Here is a 21,330-nt window from a genome sequence, read left to right on the forward strand (position 1 = left end):
CAGTGCTGGGGGTGGGGGGGGGGGAAGGAAATAAATAAATAAATATTAGCAAGTTCGTTTGCTATGTCAATTTTAAGTAAGTAATAACTATGTGGTTTTTGTATTGAATTCAGTCAAAACTGTGATTCTAATATAATATAGTGGTATATAAAATATATTATATAAAAATATGCCAAGATTGCCTTTGTATTTTGAAGAGCCTCATAAATTTAGATAGATGTTCCATAACAAAGCTACACAATGAGTATCAATAACAGAGTGACCTGGTTTCTACACACATGTGCATACACACCAGCATAGACATGAGCATGTATGTATGTGTACACACATAAGACCCAGTAGTTCTTATAGGCGTTTGTATAAGTATGGCTGAACATGATCAATATTTTGACCCTACAATAACTTCATTTAGCACTTAAAAGTTCAGGTCATAGAGTGACCAGTTACATGGTTTTTTGTTGTTGTTGGGTTTGTTTGTTTGTTTGAGACAGGGTTTCTCTGTGTAGCTCTGACTGTCCTGGAACTCACTTTGTAGACCAGGCTGGCCTCGAACTCAGAAATCCACCTGTCTCTGCCTCCCGAGTGCTGGGATTAAAGGCGTGCGCCACCGTGCCCGGCTCAGTTACATGTTTTTAATCTTCCAAGTAGTGTATAATAAATGTATTTTATAACAATAAGCTTATCCAAGGTAAATGCTAAAAAACAGTATTGTGCATTCTAGCTAATTTAGTTTAGAGGTAACTCTGGAGAGGCAGTGACTGTTCACAGTCATTGTGAATGAAGGAAGGAAGGCAATCTTACTGCTTGCATCTCCATTATCTTTGACATAATACCCTCAGTAAACTGTTCATAATCTTAAAGGAAAACAACTTGTAAAATAACAAGTAGTATGAGCTTGGGATATATATAGCTCAGTTGGTAGAGTGCTGTTCTAGCATGTGGGAATCCTGCCTCCGTATAAACTGGGAATAGTGGTGCTCAGCTGGAATCCGCTACTTCAGAGGCTAAAGCTGGAGAATCCAGAGCTCTGTCATCTTCAGCTATATGAGACTTTGTTTCAATTGTGTGTATATATATATGGGGGGGGTATGTGGAGGTGTGCTGTTTTTTATTTTGTTTTGAAACGTGGTCTCTCTAAGTAGCTGTGACTGGCTTGGAACTTGATATGTAGACCAGGTTGGCTTTATCCTTGTGGTTGTGAGCCTAGCCTTCCCTTAGTGGATGAGCCTTCTTTCCAGCCTCAGGTTGATTTTGAAAGAGATGTTCCTTTGCTTCCTCATGCTGGGGTTGAAGGTGTGTGTCAAGATGCTGGGCCGTCAGAGTCCTGATGCTGATCACTTTAACTGTGCAGTGCTTGCAGAAGCTCTCAGGAAGAACATTAATGCTGTCTCTCCTTTCCGTTTTCAGAATCTGATATTGATGCAGCCACTGCAATGATACTTTTAAATACTTCAATAGAACAAGAGATTTTAGAATGTAAGCAGTCATCCTTTTAAAAATAAATTTTATAAGTGTGTTTTCAAACTAATGATATAAAATATAAGATGATGAAGTGCCATAACAGAATTCTTTCTTTCCCTCTAAATTGTGTTTTAATCTGAATGACTCAGTTTCTTTTGTTTTCTTTTTAATTTTATTTTACTTATTCATTTCACACCCTGCCCACTGCCCCCTCCCGGTCACCCCCAACCACAATGACTCAGTCTCTGTTTCTGTGAATATTTGAGAAAGCGAAGTTAAGGCTGGGCAAAAGTATTGATAAATCAATGTAGGAAGGAGGAAAACGCTTTTCAGGGAAACTCGAAGAGCTGAAAGTAAAGACGAAAGCTCAGTCAGTCCCACGGACCTTTGTGGAGAAGTGATTCTCAGGGCTTCTGTCCTCTGATTTCAGTAGCGTGCACGCACATGTGCACACACACATATATGCAAAATAATTTTTTAAAGGTTATTTAAATTTTGGAGTAGGAGTATTAAGGTACAAATTGCAAAGTCTATTAAGAAAAGATGGACAAATTTAATTAAAGACAGTAGAGTATGTTTGAGAGCAACAAACCAGCATAGTTGGGAGGGTGGGGGTTAGTGCTGGACCCCATTATCTCATCACCTTGAGCCTGGGTGAGAAGATCAGGAGTTCAGGCTTGTACAAGCTTGAGACCACCCTGGGGGGCTGCATGGGTTTAGAAGGCTTCCCTAACATATACCTGGCCCTGGGCAAGTTTAACCCTCCAAGCACCACAAAAATGTAAGGGAAGTAAGGCAGGATATGGGAGAATTCTTCTTAACTACGTAACAAACAGGACCCACAACTGCCATCCTAGTCTGTGGGGAAGAAGAGGCAGAAAGACTGAGCCAGAGGCAGTGGGAATGTGGTATCTTCAGACACAGCAGTACTGAAAAGGCTCCACAGGTTCAAAACAGACAAAGCGCTGCACTAAGAGGATAAGTAGACACCGAGGCCCACTCCTAATCAAGAAGCTGTTTCCTGCTGGAAAGGGAAAATATGTTTTGCTTTTATTTTTTATTTCATTTTTATCATACTGTATTTATTTGGTTTAGGTAATCTATTTCAATTTTCAGGTTTTGTATTTTGTTTTTATTCTTTGTGGATTAGAGAGGGAGGGGGGAAGAATAAAGTTAGGTGGGGAGGTGGACGGGGAGGAATCAGGAAAGGGAAAGAGTGTTATAAACCTTTATGGCACTAAAATATGGGAATAAAAACAAGTAAAAAGAATTCAGGACAGAAGAAAAATTAGTTGGATATATGAAAGTGAGTCTTAAAAGAAGAAATATGGAGGAATGTAAAATAACTTTTAAGATACTATCTTTCAAATGTAAATGATTGCTATTGTAATACAAAAATAGCTTGTTTCCACACACTGCAGGGCTGTTTCAGCCATCCCTCCCAGGGTTAATCTGACCCAAGCTGAATTTGAGGCAGACTTCCCTCCCTTTGTACTCAGAACTTGTGTTTGTGATCCCTCCTAGGAACTCTGTGTGTAAAGGGTATCCGACAAACTTGATTGCTCCAGGGTTATTTGTCGCAGTGCAAACTTAGAAACAATGTAAACACCACAAGGACATTGTTAAGCAGTGGTGTGGGCATACTGAGCCATTCTTTGCAAATAGTTTAAAGTTTTCTTTCAAATGGTTTTTAAATGTTTCAGACTAATGAGTGTAGATAAAATAGTATATTGGGGGAATCCTATAATACTACTAATGAGCTCTTATTGCTCAAAAGTGAGAGTTTTCAGGGATCTGATCTTACAAGCAAATACCTCTGACTTGTTGATACAAGTTTTATTTCTCACAGGTGAGAAGCCACTGCCTCTTAAAACATCACTGCAGAAGAAGAGGAGTTACGGCAGCGCGTTCAGTGCCCCCAGTGCTGTGCGACTGCAGGAGAGCCAGTCTCCAACCGCCAGCGTCGACCCAAAAGCAGACCACAACTACAGCGCCAACAGCGTGGCGGCCCAGCGTTGCGCATCCAGGGCCAGCATGTCTTCTCTGTCCTCTGTGGATGAGGTGTATGAGTTCATCCCAAAGAGTAGCCACGGCGGGAGCGATGGTAGCGAAGGCTTCCACAGTGAAGAGGAGACAGATGCTGAGTATGAGGAGGACCCTCTGGGAGACAGTGGCTACGCGCCGCAGCCTCATGGAGACAGTACTCCGAAAGGGCAGCCAGGCCAAAAGATCCCAAAACCATCCTGTCAAGAGATCGATGAGGAGCTCAAAGAAGCAGCCGGGTCGCTGCTCCACCTCGCTGGAATCCGCACTTGCCTTGGCTCCCTCATAAGTACTGCGAAGGCACAGAGTCAGAAGCACCGGGAAAAGTAGAAATGCACAGAGTGTGAAGTTATCCTAAAGTGTGGCACTGCTCTTCTACTTAACTTTTTACAAGGATATCAGAGCCATAGCGGATGGACCTCTTCAGCTGAGGGTGGGGGAGGGATGCCACTTGTTTCTTTCTAAATCTTTTTGGTTGCTTTTCTTTTTTGTTTAATTAATCAGTTGCTCTTAGGATCATGCCTAATTGTAAATCTGACATAAAGGACCCCACAATTTAATTTCTGTGAATAAGTGTCTCCCAAATTTGGAAAATTTTGTATAGGAAAATTCTCAGGCTCTGTGTTAAACTTACAGGAAAAAAAGTCCCTTTTTCTAATCGGTAAAAAATTGGTAACTCGGACTTTTCCTTTTTCTTCCCATTCTGCTATTAACTAGTTACTGGCATCTTTCTCACGTGCTTCTCTCCTGACACTGCAGAAGGGTGGAAGGGGGATCTTTTGTCTTTGTTTTCAGGTTACTCTTTGTTACAGCATGAGCATAGCCTTATGAATTGGAAAGATCCTAGATGCCTAGAAGGTTCTCTGGTTTGTAGAGAATATAACTGCTCTAAGGATTAGGAAAGGCCATTTGGGGATGTGGCTCATCTTAAGACTAAGTCCTCCTGCAATAGTTATCTCTGAAATGTTTTTACCTCACAGTTAATGCATAGCTTCACTGGGGCCTTTACCTTTTCCCAGAATACTCTGCAAGTGTTTAAGTTTTAGCTGCTAGCTGTCTTTGTTAAGTAAGAATTGTCTGATGAGAGGATACAGCCAGAGTGTGTCATGGAATGACAGTCATCGTGACACACTTGTACCGAAAGAGATCCTTGCATTTGTTTTCTCAGCGTACTGTAATGAAGATGTGTTATGACATCATAAGTAAAGGGAAGTCATTGAGGGCAAGGCTTTCCAAACTTTGTATAATTGAAATTAAATGTGTAAGGAATTAGATTTAAAACATTATTAAATGTTCCCATTAAGGAAAATACAGAGATAAATATCTTCAGGGATTTCAAAATACATGTAAAAATTGGATCTTACACAAAACTCTTTGAGAAGGCAATGTAATACCTGTATGTGCCATTAATCCACGCTAAAAGATTTTTATATTACTATTTCAAAAGTGCATTGGCTAAGATATTTTAAGTATTTGAGTGGAACTGCTTATGTAAGTCAGTTTTCATATCACTTACAGTTTGATTATAGTATTTAGAGCAGGGATACTAATACTATAACTCACATATATATTTTTTTACAGTGGTGAGAGAAACTTTGGGAAAGTTTAGTCTTATCTCATGATACGTCCTGTATTCTAGACAGCAACCTTTGAATTTTTCTCATTTATATGGATATATACACTTGCTGTATGCAACATACATAGGCTCAGGTTAGTTTCCTGCTTTCAAATGTTTTTATGACTATGGACTTTTTTAAAGAGACAAATGTTTTTATTTTTACTTCTATTTTTTTTTTCTGGGCAATACTGTCAAATGAGAAGAAAAACAGAAGCCTGTTTCTTAATTAACAACACTTAAGCTATAACAGTATTGATACACTCCCGTTTCCATGTTAGTTGTAATTAAATCTGGATAGCCAAATTAATGGAATTGGTGCTACTAAAATATAGACATTTTTCTTTTATTGATAATGCAGGATGAGGAATTTGGAATTTTTCTAATTCATAAATGTCATCTCTCCAGAAAACAATTATATGAAGTTAGTTTTTACTGCAGTGAATAAAACACCAAGCAGAAGTGTGAAGTGTGGTCTTATTGTGGTACAAGTCTTGAAGAGATGGTAGACTTGAGTGGATAGCAGGGAAATGTGAAGCAGGTCACCACGCCCTTCTGGGTGGACCGGTCACAGGGTCACCACATTCCGTGCTCCACCAGCAGTATGTCTCCCAAGTCCCTGTGCAGCGGGCACGTTGTTCTGCAAGTGGAAGAAAATGGTCTGAAGTAGGAGGAAGGAGTTGTTCTCAGCTCCAAGAGAAAGACCTCTCCAGAATTCGTGTTTAGGCAGTAACTTGAATTCCTTTCCCTCCTCCTTCAAATGGCCTCTTAAAGCAACAGCCATTAGCAAGGATGATACGTGGCCGTGCACTCAAGACTAATAAGCAGCGTTCCCGAACACCGCACACTTGGCTCTCTTACAGGATTCGATTTCTCACTTTTCATTTGCTGCTGCGTCTAAGCATCCACCTTCAAAGGGAGAGCCTTTGTGATCTGGTCCCTTGTGCTGTTCTTGGAGACAGATTATGTTCCTGTTTGGTGTGCTCAGATTGGAGCCTGGCTTGGAACCATCCAGGCGACGAATTGTATGGGCTAGAAATTCCCAATAGATAACAAGCTTTGTGTATGAAGTAAACACGGCTTAGAAATCCAGGGACAGCCCAGGTCTCAGTGATTTAAAGCTGGTGTTGGCTAAGGTATACTCTGTCTTACACCGAAACAAGAATTTGGTTGGAACGAATTCCATTTCTAATGGATGCCTAAAAGAGGTTGGGTCTTACTGTTAACTGTTAACTTCATTTTCCACTTTGCCAAGAGAATCAGTGTTTCTTGAGTATGACTTTGAAATTTGTGCAATATATTACTAAAATAGTTGGGTTTTTTTTTTTTTTTTTGGTTTTTTTGTTTTTTGCTTTCAAATTTAGAATGAAACATTGCCTAGATCAGTAGAAAAGCAAGGGGTGTGCCACCCCCTTTCCTTGGAGCCTTTTCTGTTCTCATAGCCAGCTCTACTTCTCTTGACTGGGATTCCTCTGTATATTGTAAAGTTTAGCATATGTTCTCTGCTTTCTGAGGCATTATGTAAAGGGTTCATACTAGATGGTCAGTTAAATACATGTTTAGCATTAGCGTAGTTCAAAGCTGGAGCAGGCGTTGAGGGAATGCTTGTGTCTTGTAGACTGGAGGCCTTTTCAGTAGCTTAGGCTGTTGTCCCAGATGAACAGCAGCTTAATGCCTTTTGAAAACTATATAAAGCGACTTTAGAGGCTTTCAGGTTTACATATATGTCGTAGGTATTTTTTTTTTAATTTTGAAATGTTTGAGTTTTGATTAAAGTTTACTCCAGTGTGTTAATGATGTAATCAAATATTTATTGAAAGGCAAAATAGAATATTTTAATGTTATCCCTGCCATTTTTCAAGAATATTCTTTGCATCTAACTGCCAGTGCCATTGTCAAACTTGTTTTCAAAATTGTTGTACTTTTTTATTAAACAGAGTGCTTAATTTTAAAGTATTATGTTGCCATCATATAGTGTATAAAATGTAAAATTGCCAATTCATTGTACCTTTTATTTATTTTTAAACTAAAGTATAAGAATACCTTTTGATTAAAGAAATTTGTTATTGTTTTTTTTTTCTGATGTAGCATAAAAACTTCTGAGTTTAACTGCCAATAGATGACCAGCCACAAGTGAACCACTTCTCAGTTGCCAGCCTTGCTTATAGCAGAAGCAACTTACAAACATTTAGTTTTTGTATCTAATCTCTGACTATTAAAATGTTTATAAAGTTTATTTTTACCAAAGAGATGCAATTCATTATGATAAAGTTGCAGAATAAATGTCGTTTTATAACACTTTGTGCTTTCTGTTATTTGTGAGTTTTTAAGTGTTAAATATTAACTTTATTAATATTTATATATTTTATGTTATATATTTTGATCTTTAAGTAGTTTGTGTGTGTGCACGCACTCACATGCCTGTGAGTGTAAAACTTAGGACAACTTTGGGGAGTTGGTTTTCTCGTTTCACTGTGGCTTTAGGGGATGGAACTCAGTTGGTAGCAAGTGCTTTTACCAGATGAGCAGATGGCGAACCCCCCTTAGCTTATTTATTTGTTTTTTGTATCAGGGTCCCACTATGTAGCCCTAGCGACTGACTCAAAATCTTCCTGCAGCAGCCATGTTAAAAGCTTGGCTTACGGGCTATCGCTGTTCCTCTAGGCTGAAGTTTTGTTACTGTGTGTGTGTGTGTGTGTGTATGTGTACACGTGGGTGAGAGTGAGATTGTTGGCATTTGTATGAGGATGTAGGAGAGCCAGAGATCTTGAATAATTCCAAATGGTTACTTTGAAAAGCAATATGAACATGACTCAAGAAAATGAAAATAAGGTTATTATGTGATCAAGTTCGAGCCCTGTGGCACATACTCAAAAGAGTATGGAAGGATGGAAGGCACCCTTCACTAGCCTGATCAACGCCGTTTGGCCAGTCTGATTCTTCTATTACTGCCCGTTTTCCTTTTTGAAAGAGCTGAGTTGCTCTTCAGCTTCATGGCAAGCCTAACAAGATGGATGGAAGGAATCACAACGATGCTTTTCCACAGAGCAAGACTTACTATCTCATGGGAACCAGATTGTTCTCAGTGATGACAGTAACTCTGACAGATCCCCTTGCAGAAGTAGACCAAGATGAGTTCACCTGCTCCAGCTCCCTTCACTTCTCGTTCTGTAGGATCTCAATGTCAGCAGCTTGAAGACAGACTTGGGAGGGTGTCACTAAACCCATTTCCCTGTTTTTCCTTTAATGTCTGATGTCCTGGGACAAGTGGGTAAGAGTCATCTGTTGAGACTTGCAAAACCAGGGCTTCTGCCCTGAAACCCTGGCAACATTGACAGTGACACTACTCAACAGAACCACGTCTAGCTGACAGCACGTCGTCCATCAGAAGATGGGTAAAGGGAAAAGGGGAGACGTGCAGCAGAACATTCGTCCTTAAAAGGTAGGACACGGGACAATGTGAAGTCGTGCCACATTGAAACAGAAACCAGAAAGGCAGTTGTCTAGGGCCAGAGTCTGTCTGAGGGTCATAGGAGGGTGAAAGGACAAAATGTACAGAAAGAAGAAAGCTGTCTGGGATTCTGCTCTGTTCCCTATTTTTAGTATTTTTTTAAAAAGAATGTTGTATGTATGGGTGTTTTGCATGCATGTACATCTATGCACCACATGCATGCATTGCCCAAGGAAGCCAGAAGAGGGCTTCAAACCACTGGAGTTACAGACAGATGTGGGTTGCCATGTGGCCATGAAGAACAGAACTCGCATCCTGTGGAAGTTCACACTCAACTGCTGAGCCATCTCTCCAGCCCTTCTAAGCTCTTTTTTTAAAGATCGATTTTATGTTATGTGTATGAGTGTTTGTATGAATGTACACTGTGGGCCTCCTCACACTGGTGGATGGTCTACCAATTCAGTCCTCAAAGGCAAAGGGAGCAGAAACAGTGAGGTAGGTGTAGGGAAAGGTTTGGAAACCCTGTGAGTGAGTCCGTATGGGAAATGACCATACTTGGGATCCCTTGTCAGAATGACCACACTGGGACTGCTTGTCAGTAGGCAGATCAACTTTACTTAGGGTGATTGAAGGCTCATAAGGTTTTGGGGGACTGAGGGTAGGGACATCCAGGATGGACAAAGGTCACTCATTGGCTGGGGGCTTAGGGTACCTGGAATGCCTCTTCAGCATGGGGAAGCAATTGAGGGGATCTCAGGTGCTAGATGAACAGGTTTTGTCAGGAGAAAGGAAATTGATCTTATAAAGTAAGTAATGGAGGCTACGTGACATTCCTCAGGTAGAGGCTAGTGTAGGGGCTTAGAATTCCCTGGACAAGGTCAGAGAAGGAGAAGCCCTGCTGACCAGAAGGGAGTCTCCCATATTTCGCCAAGCTCAAAGGCTATCCAGTCATAGTGGACTTAAGCGTATATTATCAGTTTTCCCACAGTATACCACAAGCATGCCTGGTGTGTGGGGATCCAAAGAGGGTCAGATGCCTTGGAATGGGAGGTAAGGATGGTTGTGAGCCCCTTCCTCTGGCCCTGGGACCTGAAGCCTTGTCTTCTGGGAGAGAGCAGGTGTTCTTAACCTCTGTGCCATCTTTCCAGTCCCTGTCTTCATTTTTTTTTTTAAGACTTGTTATTTATGTATGTATATTCTTCTCTACACATGTGCATATGGGTGCTCACTGCAGGGCAGAAGAGGGCTTTGGATCCCTTGGAATGAGCTACCAGGTGTTTTGTGAGCTAGGAGCTGGGAAGTAAAACAGGGACCTCAGACAGCAGTAAGTGGTGTTAACTGCCAAGACCTCTCTCCATCTCCCAATCTGAGTTATTTTTTGAGGGTTAGGGAGGGTTGTTTGGGTCGTTTTATTGTTTGTTCGGTTTTTGGTTTGGTTTGGGTTGGTTTTTCAAGACATAATGTTTCTGTGTAGTCCTAGCTGTCTTGGAACCCACTCTGTAGACCAGGCTGGCCTCTAACTCACAGAGATCCTCCTGCCTCTGCCTTCAGAGCACTGAGATAAAAGGAATGCAGCACAGCCACCTCCGATCTGATTTTTAAAGGAAATTTTATGAATTTTTTTCCTGAAAATGCTTGATAATTCTAAGTATATTCCTGTGACCTGGCTTCTGTGTAAATGCTCTTTCCCTGGTTTTAGATGAATGTCCTCAGGACTAGCTTTAATTCTCATTAAGAACAAGCTGGTTATTCAAGCAAGAAATAGTGATATTCAGCTACTTACAGCCAGCTTTGGGTAGAGCGGGGTGTCATCCTCTCGGGTTTCAACTGACAGCATGCACTTCATTATTCGCGGATGTTATAATCGGGACTGTAGAGAATATATATCCCCCCACCCACACCCCATGTCTCTGTCTCTCTAGTTGCTTACAAAACGGAATTTGTTCTCTTCGGTTTCCCTTTGTTACAGCTCAACTAAGCTTCCTATGGAGTTGTCACTTCTGAAATAGAGCATTAATTGGAAGCAATTATCCAATTATACCAGCAGTGACAATGCTGTATACTAAATATTTACCAAGAAGAGAGAGTGTTTAACGGAGGATTTAATTCAGCAGCCAAGCACAATGAGGCTGCAAGAAACCCTGCAATCGCACAGTGTCTTCAGTAGCTGAAATACGCAGCGTGTTTGGTGTACATGGTGTAAGTTGCAGAATAAAATAAGGAGTGTAAGGCTCAGTTCTCAGAGCAGCACCAACATTCCAGATGTCCTATGCAGAAGTAATCAAAGAGCTGTGTTTCTTATCTAAACAGTGTGAGATGTGTCCAACTGCTTGGTTTTAAAAGTAGGTAGGCTTTTCACTTTAATCACTATTTTTCCCTGGCGTTCCTCCTTAGACGCCTCCTGTGTGTGCCCTGAGCTGTATTCTGAAGCCAGCCTTGAGATGGATGCTTCGGAAGCACTTTAGGCACTTCTCACACTAGCACCGAGGAGAGCTGCCTCTCACAGGGCTGCGATAATGAGCCTGCAGGCAGTCATTTGCTGCCTGTGATCTGTAGCTCCCAAGTGCTGGCCAAGGCCTTGGCAGGGACCGTGTTGGCTGGGCTACTAGCATTGATTAAATGGGTGTAAAGAGAATCCACATGATCTTAAGGAATATTTTTATGGGCAAAAATCCATCAGCAACACCTGCAACACTTAACACTCCAAGAAATGTCCGTTTGAGAGGAGACTGCCCATCGAGTGTGTTAGCTCAGTGTGAAAGACGTTAAAACAAAGGAATCCAGAGCATGCTGCCACCAGCTCGTGGGTCATCTGATTGGTGTTGTCTTGACAAAGCAATGCATTTCTTCTCCTGCTATGATGTCACCTTTGTCCAATCATAACCTCCTTTATGAGAGGAGAGGATAACTCTGGAGACAAGGTGAATGACAGCAGGGAGCCGCGCAGCAGTCACTAGGCAACAAGAACCAGCCTTCAGTGGATGAGAATTCTAAAGCGTTTAACCCTTATGCTGGCTGATGCCGGACTGGTGGGAACCTCAGCACAAAAGCCAGATAGGAAATGCTACTGTCTGTCCGTCTCCAAGAAACACGAGGCGGGGGGGTGGGAGGGAGGGATTCCCTCCTCGGTCTGAGACGGTTAGGACCTCCTGGGTGTTTTCTCATAGCTCTTTGGTTGTTCTGCCTAAGCAGGCTGCACGTATCACAAAAGGGAGTGTCTCTGAGGTCAGCCCGCACTCCCTCAGTGTAGGCTACGGTTATGGCAGTGTGGAGACAGACGGATGTCCGTCCAATGCACTGCTTCATGAGGTACGCTGAGCAGTTTGTCCACCTGGGACAGGTGCTCTTCTTCCTCATTTGTACAAAATTGCTGCCTGGACATGTGGGGTGAAGCCCACAAGAAAGCGCGCTCTCTCTCTCTCCCTTTCTCTCTCTCTAAACAAAAGTTCTACAAAATTGCCCCTCCTCCTTCCTCTACTGCTGAATTTAGCACATGGCTAGACAGGTCCAGAGTGTCAAACTGGGGTTCTAGAATCACCTTATTTAGATGGTTTTGGTAAGGGTTTGAACTTCCGGTGGTGAGGCTTCCCTCCAAACTGGGCTCTTACATTGTTTTTGTTGTTCATCTGAGGGCCCTTGTCATTTAACTTTATTTTCTTCCCATTCGCATTTACATAGTATGGTGATGATTTCTTTAAGAGAACTCCTCTGTGTTTTGTTCTGTTTTTGTTTTTCAGATCATAAACTGACCAGTGAGTGCTGCTGTGAGATAGAACCCTAGAGAACAGGGCTCATCCTGTTTTCTGTAACAACCTATATCTACCTACTAACCTACCTGGCACAAGCATAGACCTGTGTGCATGAATAAGACAATCAGCTGATTAATTTAATTCATGGTGTTCTGTCCAGAGATATCTAATAGAAGACAGATAAGTAGCATCTTAAAATTGTCAGAAGCCTAGCAAAAAGTAGTGGCCCAAGCCTACAATTATAGCACTTGAAAAGAGGAGGCAGGAACATTGCCATGAGTCTGGGACCAACCTGGGCTGCATAATGTAAGGGACCATCTCAAAAGAACATCATGAAGAACTGTGTCAGAGACCTCACAGGTAGTCTACGACACTACCTGTTCTGCAGCTAGGAAACTCAGACCTGAGTAAGTCCCCAGTTCATTAAAAGGTGTAGGCAAGTTTCTCTGTAAGCAGCCAGTGCAGAGATTGATGTAGGTGACAGTCATGTGGAGTTCAGCGATTGTTTTCTTTAACTTTGCCCACCGTTTCATCTAGGGCCATTAAATTTGTCTTAATGTAGTTGAACACTGAAACAGAAATAACACAGACTCTATGATTGGCTCAAATGAGCCACATAGATTCTGGAAAATAAAAACCTCAAAAAGATTTACATAGGTTGGGAGGTAGGTAGGTTGGTAGGAAGGTAGGCAGGTTGGGAGGTTGATAAGTAGGTAGGTAGGCAGGTTGGGAGGTAGGCATGTTGGTAGGTAGGTTAGGAGGTAGGCAGGTTGGTAGGTAGGTAGGTTGATAGGTAGGTAAGTTGGTAGGTAGGTAGGTAGGTTGATAGGTAGGTAGGTAGGTTGATAGGTTGGTAGGTAGGCAGGTTGGTAGGTTGGTAGGTAAGCAGGTTGGTAGGTAGGTTGGTAGGCTGGCAAATGGATGGGAAGGTAAAGAACTAAATGAATGACTACCTAGGTAGGTAACCACAGCTACACGAGTTTCCTTGTGTTCGTTAATGCCTGCTTTCATCAAGCCAATGGAACAGGCTTTTCTCTTCCCCTTTTGGGCTCTTTCCTAGGGATAGGGGAAGTAAAAAGAAAGACGTCATTTGATTTTCTGTTTCTGAGCCACAGCCCTCAGAGTTCTCTATGGATTTCCATCTTCCCCAGAGACTTTTGTTTAATATAATTGAAATATATTCATTTCTTATAACAAAACCTTGGGAAATCCAGGGGATTATTAATATTCACAACAAAAATAGTGGGTCACAAACTTGGCTTATTTGTGGCTATTTTAAAAATGGTGTTATCTTAATAACTGAAAGAACATTATTCTCCTTTATTTGGAATTTTCTGAACTAAAAGTGTGTTTAGAGATTGGAAAGGCCTGTTTGCCTGCTAACTTTACCAGTAATGAGGTACCAATCAGTGGTCTATGCACTGAACTGATGAAAATTCTTACTCAGATGTAAATCCACATCTTTTCTATTGAGGGAATTCCTCAGTCTTTCTTAGAGGCTGTCAAAAGGCTGGGCCGGTGACTCGGATACATATTGAGTGTGTGCCAAGCAAGGTGGCTATATTCTTAGTTCCTGGAACTTGCAAATTACCATTAATGGCAAAGGAAGTGAAGGTACTGTATAGAAATGAGCTTTCTAGTTGTATTGTAGATTATCTGTGTGGTCACCATGTCCCTAAGTGTGGGCAAGGGTCAGGAACGAGAACATTGAAGTAACCATATAAAAGACTCGATCTATCAGTGCTGGCTTAAAGATACAAGGGTCAAGAGCTAAGGAATACGGCAGCCTCTAGAAGCTATGAGGGACAGGAAATGGATTCTCCCCTATAGCTTCCAGAAGAAACACACAGTCTTGCCAGCACCTTGGTTTAAGTCCAACTAAGCCTTTTCGAGACTTCTGACTATAACTGAAGGGTTATATCTCCCTTACAAACTATGTAGAGAAGACTGTGAGATTTACAAACAGGTTCTGCAGGGCTAAAGAGCTAGAGAACTCAGAGAGCATGAGCCTCTACTTCCTCCTGAGGGACAGGTGGGGAGAGCACACCTCCACCCCAGTTAGATCATTCAGGGGGGACTTCCAAGATGGCTCTCAGAGACCTAGAATTTAGGGAGTGAAGTTTGCTTTTTACAAAAGACACCTACTAGTGAAGATTGGATAGTACAGTATCATGCCACAGGGATGAAGAAGAAGAAAGAGGAGGAGAAGAATGGGGGCAGATAAAAATATGTGTTTTCCTAGGGCCAGGTGAACTCAGGGAGGCAGCCAGCCTGGGTTGTAGTAGACAGACTACACAAGAAGATTTCTGAGTGGGTAGGCAGAAGGGAATAGAAGGGAGGGGAGGAGAGGTGGAGAGGTGAAAGGGGGAAGGGGAAGGGACTGTTGGAAACCCTGGGCTCATGGCTAACTGAGAGCTTCCAACCAAAGAGACAGTATCTGTGATGGTTAGTCCTGGTGAGATTTAGAATCACCAGAGAAATAAATCTACCGTCAAACCCTCAGTCCAAACAAACCCCTGCTTAAGTCCTTCTGTCGGGTCTTTTGTCACAGCGATCAACAACTTAAACTAAAGTAAGTACTACACATCTATACCAAGGGTTCTAAGGAACAACTCATCAAATCCCCAGAGAGTCCCTCAGGGCCCACTGGTTTCCACGGGAGCCAGTTGTGTCTCAGGACTGTGCCTGCACGGTCGACTGTCCATCTCCAGGCCCCTACCTCCCATCCCCTGTTCTAAGGCACAGAATCTTGAGAAGCCTAGAGACTGATGTAAGAACGGGTGGAGCCGAGCAAGGAGAGGCCCTGAATCTTCAAGCTTACACACTGACCACAAGGAGAAGTTACGTTTGCTCCACTGTGGAACTGCCTGGCTCCCAGCAGGCAGCTGGTAGACCACAGAGGTACTGTGTAGTGCATTCTATGGAATCTGCTAGTTACTCATTGTTTAGAACACACTGGAAACAGCCACATCTAGGTTTAAACACAGGGGTCCTTTTCTTATCTAAGTGAAGCCATTTAGTCTGGGTAAAGCTCCCAGCATGATGTTAGCCGTTTGCTTTGAATGTCTGCTATTGCTGTTGTTCCTGTAGGTTTGTAATCCGCTTGCTTTAGTTCACTGGGTGAATTGTCTTTACCCTTCTTTTTTTCTTTTGTATTTTTTAATTGTTTCTGTTCTGTTTTGTTGTGGTGGTTGGAGTCCACGTCTCATGGATAGCCCTGGCTAGCCTGGGACTCCTCTTGCCTCTGCCTCTGCCTCTGCCTCCTCAGTTTGGGGATCATGGATGTGTTCCAATGTACCTGGTTTATTTTCACGTCAATAAATAAAACCACGGCATGTGTGTGGAATGAGGTCTCATGGTTTTATTTGCTTGTATATCCTTTTGTTTACTTCCTGGCCCCCAGCAGGCAGCTGGTAGAGTACAGAAGTAATGGGTGGTGCATTCTATGCAATGTGCTATCATTATTCATTGTTTAGTACACACTGGGACCAATCACATCTAGGTGACTCCCGATCCTTCTATTATCATAAACCAGTTCTAACAAACATTTTTAGTTTTACATATTTCATTTTTGGGGTTTTTGTTTGTTTGTTTGAGGCAGGTTTTCTCTGTTGTAGCTCTAGCTGTCCTAGAAATCACTCTGTAGGCGAGGCTGGCCTCCAGTGCTGAGATCTGCCTACCTCTGCCTCCCAAGCGCTGGAATTAAAGGCATGTGCCACCATACCCAGCTTACTCTATGTCTTTATCTTCTCAGTGTAAATTCAAAGAAGAGAATTGTTTTATGAAAGCTCCAGTGGCTTATATAAGTAATGATAGCTCAGGAGGCTGAAGCAGCAAGTGTCAGGTTAGCATAGCAAGACTCTGTCTCAAAACAAATAAGAAAACGAACAAAAAACCAAACACCTTCCATTGAAAATTAATGCCAGGCTGGCGAGATGGCTCAAAGGATAAGAGCACTGACTGCTCTTTCAAAGGTCCTGAGTTCAAATCCCAGCAACCATATGGTGGCTCACAACTACCCGTAATGAGATCTGATGCCTTCTTCTGGTGCATCTGAAGTCAACTACAGTGTACCTATGTATAATAATAAATAAATCTTTAAAAAAAAAAAAAAGAAAAGAAAATGCCAAACTGGTGCTCAGGAGAGATTTAAATTTTTTCCAAACATAGAGGATGTGTTTGTTATCTTTTCGTATTTCCAAATATGTCTAAGCACTAAGAATTTGCTACAGTTTCCATCCAAGTAGGATTTCTGAAAGGTTAAAAGTAAAGATACATGTCACATTTCAGTAACTTTTCCCAGGGCACCGATGAAATGAAATATGGCGCACCAGGCTCCAAGATGCAGGGTAGCTGACTCCTCAGCATAGGAGAGTCAGTTCTGCAGGGAACAATGTCTTCTTGGTATCCTTCTTGGTATCCCAGGGAAGACTCCCGGGGCAGAAGGTGGCTGTGTGCAGAGCATCGGCTACATGCAGTAGTGCTGTGCTGGCTGTCAGGGACACGACCCTCCACACCCAGGGCAGGAGTTAGTGCAATGACCCGCCTCTCCCCACATTCCTGGATTCACCTCACAGGATGGGTAACACAGCAGGTAAGACACAGACACATCTGTGAGGCTGAGCAGCGCTCCCTAGGTGTAGACACTATCCCTATTCGCTTCTTTGAATGACTAGTTTCAGTGTACGACACTGTACCACTGCCATCTCGCTTCTTCTCATTTGAAATGGGCGTGTTTCTTTTCACAGGGTTTGAAGGGTTGGGGTTTTGGGTTGAGCAAATCTGTCTTCAGTGTGGTTTGCCATCTCCAGATTTGCTTAGAATCAGGATCTAGACAGAGCAGATAACTTTGATGAGCAGCCATAATAATAATAATAATAAATAATAATAATAATAAACCAAAAAAAAAAAAAACCAAAAACAAAACCCGGAAGCTCATACACCCCACCAGGGTCAAGTCATCTAAAACATGCCTACCTCTGTCTTTTTTTAAAAAATTATGTTATTTTAGGCATGTGAATGTTTCATGTTTCTGTATAAATATCTACCATGGGTGTGTGCCTGGTACCTCCAGAAAAAAGAGGGCCTTGGATCCCTGGAACTGGAGCTACAGATAGTTGTGAGCTGCCATGCTCCCACGTTACTGGAGCAGCCAGAGCGCTTCATGGCTGGGCTACCTCTCCAGCCCCTGGCAGTATTTTCAGTTGTTGTTGTTCCCAGGCACTGCCAGTGGGTAAAGCACTCCCATAGAGGGGACCAGCTGCCCACCCGGTGTCTCCTCGCTCTTTCTTGCTACAGAACCCAGTAGATTAAAGGCAGCAATGCCCAAGTGGGTACCACACTTCCAGGATGTCCTTGAGCATGGGGACAGCCAATGGGACAGAGCTGAGGTGAGAACTCCAAGCCTCCTCTTTCCTTCCTCCCCACACCCTCCTCTTTCTCTTCCCTCTCTTTCCTTCTTCCAATTTATATTATAAACACAGTGGCTGGAGCTTAGCAACCATTCTGTAGTTATGAACTTGGAGGTGGAGTTTGAGGCTAGGAATGCTGAAAGAGAAGCAGCAAGAAGCTTGGATAAACCAGCCCAAGACTCTCCGTCCTTAGGTTGATTTTCTTGTGAGGAAAGCAAACCCTTACCTTGTCTAAGCAATTGCTCCCTGAAGGACAACATTAAGGGCATTTTGGACATTTTTGGGAGGGAGGAAGGTTATATATATTTTTTTTTGTCACAATGAATGAAAGTAGTGTCTTACATTTGTAAATATAGGATATCCTGTTTACGTCCATGCAAGTTTAAATACAACAGTGACAGCAAGATGTTTATAATCAACTGTGCTTTGACTCTAACATATACATATGTGAGATATATTTATGAATATACCCTATAAACATTTTATATATGCATAAGCACAAATACTTTTTGTGTGGTAACAGACATGTAATTTTCTGGGAATTTGACTTTCATATAAACCAAAGAAACCTTGGATTTTGCTTTCTGAATCTTAATTTGGATTTATTCCCCACCCACAAAGTAATGTCTACATTGGCAGTGTTAACTGGTTCCCATATAACACACTTACATTAATCTCTTTGGAGTTACCCATTTAGGGCAAGTGCCCAAACCTTTCATCATATCTTACAGGGTAGCATACAAGAGAGGCATTTGCTGGATTAGAAATGGCCTCCCCACCCTCCTTATTTGTCTTTTGATCTCTCCAGAGAAGAACAGTCAGAGGGACCACACGGGTTGTTGCTTGTCAATTCAGGGTCACAGTTGCGCTGGGGTTAGGTAGGGAGGCCTTTATGATGCTCGAAGCCCTGCTTGCTACAGAGAAGGCAGGGAGAGCAGCAGCCCAGGGCCATTGGAAGACCTGCAAGCCAGAATTATCAGCCTTGCCTTTTGCCATGGTCAGCCCGCTGCAACTGCGGAATTAAAGACATGCTCGAGGTCCTTAATTGGAGCAGATAATTGGTGAGCTGGCTCCGTGCACAGGAAATGTGTTCAGATGGATTTGGCGAAGTAGAGCAGGAAGAAGGGAGACCACCTGATTTCCTCTTGTGCCAAGGAGGGCAGCACAAAGGAGCAGTGTCTCCCAGTGCGGCCTGGCCCCAGCACAGCATGGGGCCAGCAAGTGCTGTAAACCCAGGGTCGCGTTCCCTTCAGGAACCTCAGCCCCAGAACCAACCGGGTGATGGCTGGGCAAACAATGGCCAGAAACCCCAGGGCAGACTCTGGGCCAAAGCTGCTTCCCTGCCTTGTGCACACCAGTTAACCTCTTGGTGCCCGCTTCATTAAAAATCCCTAAACATGTTGAAATCTTGCAGTACTCTTCCGTGAGATCCACAAATGTTGCTTGCATGTCTACGCAGTGACACACATGCCAGGGTCTGTACCTACAGACGGTTTCTGAACCTAGAAGAAGAGAGTCAAACAAACAAACAGCCTCCATGAGCCTTCCTCTTCTTCAGCAAATCAATACTACTTTCTGCTCAGGTTGGGACACATGGCCAGAAAGCCCCCTGCGCTTTGTCCTGACAGTGGAGCTGAACATTGCTGGGGCAACAGAAATACAGCAGCAGCGGCAGCAGGGAGGACAAGGATGTGCGCCCGATGACCATCCCTGTGACTGACAGAGGCACAGTTCCAGCTTCTTTTTGAAACCTTTATTCCTGGAAAACCCTTCGTTATGAACTGTGTTCAAGTGCAGACAGGAAGTGAAGGGCCGCGATGGCCGCTCCCCAGCGTGCTCAGTGCGCCTGCTACAAACACTCTCAGGAGGCAGGCGCGCATGCGTGCTGTGGAGCTACAGCTCATTTTTTTTTCTTTCTTATTTTGCTCTGGTGTTGAGAACAAACCCGGGGCCTTCTGCTTAGTAGGCAAAAACTGTGCTTCCCCTAGCTCAGCAGCTCCTCTGTGAGCCTTCAGCTTCAGTCACTTCTAGCTTCAACTTGTTTCTTGTTTTGTTTTGACATTTCTTGTTTTTGTTGTATTTTTTTGGTTTGGTTTGGTTTTTGGAGACAAGGTTTCTCTATGTAGCCCTGGCTCTCCTGGAACTTGATCTGTAGACCAGGCTGGCCTCAGAGAATCCACCTGCCTTTGCCTCCTGAGTGCTGGGGTTAAAGTTGTGTACACCACCATTTTGCTTATTAATTTTTTTAAGTTTTAAATTAAAATTTATTTACACCCCCCCATTCCTGTACGTATCCTGTGCATTCTATTGCACGTGTGTAGCAGTCAGATGGGGAGGGGGGGTGAGGGGGGGGCGTGTGTGTCTCTGTAGGGGTCAGGCAGAGAAGCAAAGAGAGACAAGGACAGAATGAAATTCACTTCAGCTTTGTTACCATTTCTTCCAAGACGGTGAATTCTTTTTTGATTTATTTATTTATTATATGTAAGTACACTGTAACTGTCTTCAGACACACCAGAAGGCATTCAGATCTCATTACAAGTGGTTGTGAGCCACTACGTGGTTGCTGGGATTTGAACTCGGGACCTTCGGAAGAGCAGTCAGTGCTCTTATCCGTTGAGCCATCTCGCCAGCCCTGACGGTGAATTCTTGAGATACGCTTTGGCCTGCTCAGTCATACAGATAGCATAGAGGCCATTTGGGCTATTAGTCAAGTCTGGTCCTGGATTAAGAACTTGGTGGAGCCTCTGGCTACAAAGGTCATTTAGACTATTAGATATCGCAGTCCTGGTTGATATAGCCTGGCCCAACAGATAACGAGAATCACAAGACTATTGATCACTTCCAATTCTCACTTTCCCATTGGAAAGACTGCTGTGTGCTTAACATTCCCGGATTCTCTGGGGAAATCTGTGTGTGCAAAGACTTCAGGGCTGTGTTCCCACAGAGGACAACACGTAGGACTTGATTTTGTTCTGCTGCTGTGTGGCACCCGGAGATCAAACCAAGGTGGCCAGGCTTGGCATTGAGGGCCACCCTGCCCGCAGCCATCTCAGAGACCCATTTCTGTTTTTTGAGACAAGGTCTTCCTGTATATCTCCGGCTGGTCTGGAACGCCTGATCGTCTTGCCTCCGTGTCTCAAGTGCCAGGACGACAGAAGTGTACCATCCGTGTCCAGATGGGGCTGCTCATGGAGGGTTTCCTCCCGGCCTGCCACGCCTTGGGTCTCGGGCGTGCGTGCTTCCTGTAAGGCTTTCCCAGCGTGGTAGATGGACAAAGGCAAGAGATGGAGCCATTTGACTGCGGGCCAGCCTTTGCTTTCCTGTTTAGCAATGGAGGCATTTTGTAAATGATTTTCTTTTTTATATTATTTATTTATTTATTTATTTATTTATTCATTTATTTATTTATTTTGGTTTTTCGAGACGGGGTTTCTCTGTGTAGCCCTGGCTGTCCTGGAATTCACTCTGTAGACCAGGCTGGCCTCAAACTCAGAAATCCACCTGCCTCTGCCTCCCGAGTGCTGGGATTAAAGGCATGCGCCACCATGCCCAGCTGTAAATGATTTTCTTAAAGGGATTTTTTTTTTTTTAAGGACAAAT

At 43.1% G+C, this 21,330-nt stretch overlaps 1 protein-coding gene across 10 annotated transcripts in view; it reads left to right on the top strand.

Annotated features, from left to right (window-relative positions):
* Foxn2 (forkhead box N2) overlaps positions 1-7,420 on the top strand; it is a 43,011-nt gene extending 35,591 nt beyond the window's left edge. For 6 of the 10 annotated variants that reach the window (XM_029471335.1, XM_029471337.1, XM_029471334.1 and 3 more), the window contains 2 exons: positions 1,408-1,476; positions 3,311-7,417. In XM_029471335.1, the coding sequence (XP_029327195.1) occupies positions 1,408-1,476; positions 3,311-3,834 (593 nt within the window). In that variant the 3' untranslated portion in view covers positions 3,835-7,417. Of the gene's footprint in view, positions 1-1,407; positions 1,477-3,310 lie in introns of all 10 variants that reach the window. The other 4 variants (XM_029471336.1, XM_021186453.2, XM_029471340.1 and 1 more) reach the window with 3 other exon arrangements.
* Positions 7,421-21,330: the final 13,910 nt, after the last annotated feature.

Source organism: Mus caroli, chromosome 17 (assembly GCF_900094665.2).
Source record: "Mus caroli chromosome 17, CAROLI_EIJ_v1.1, whole genome shotgun sequence".
Classification (NCBI taxonomy): Eukaryota; Metazoa; Chordata; class Mammalia; order Rodentia; family Muridae; genus Mus; species Mus caroli.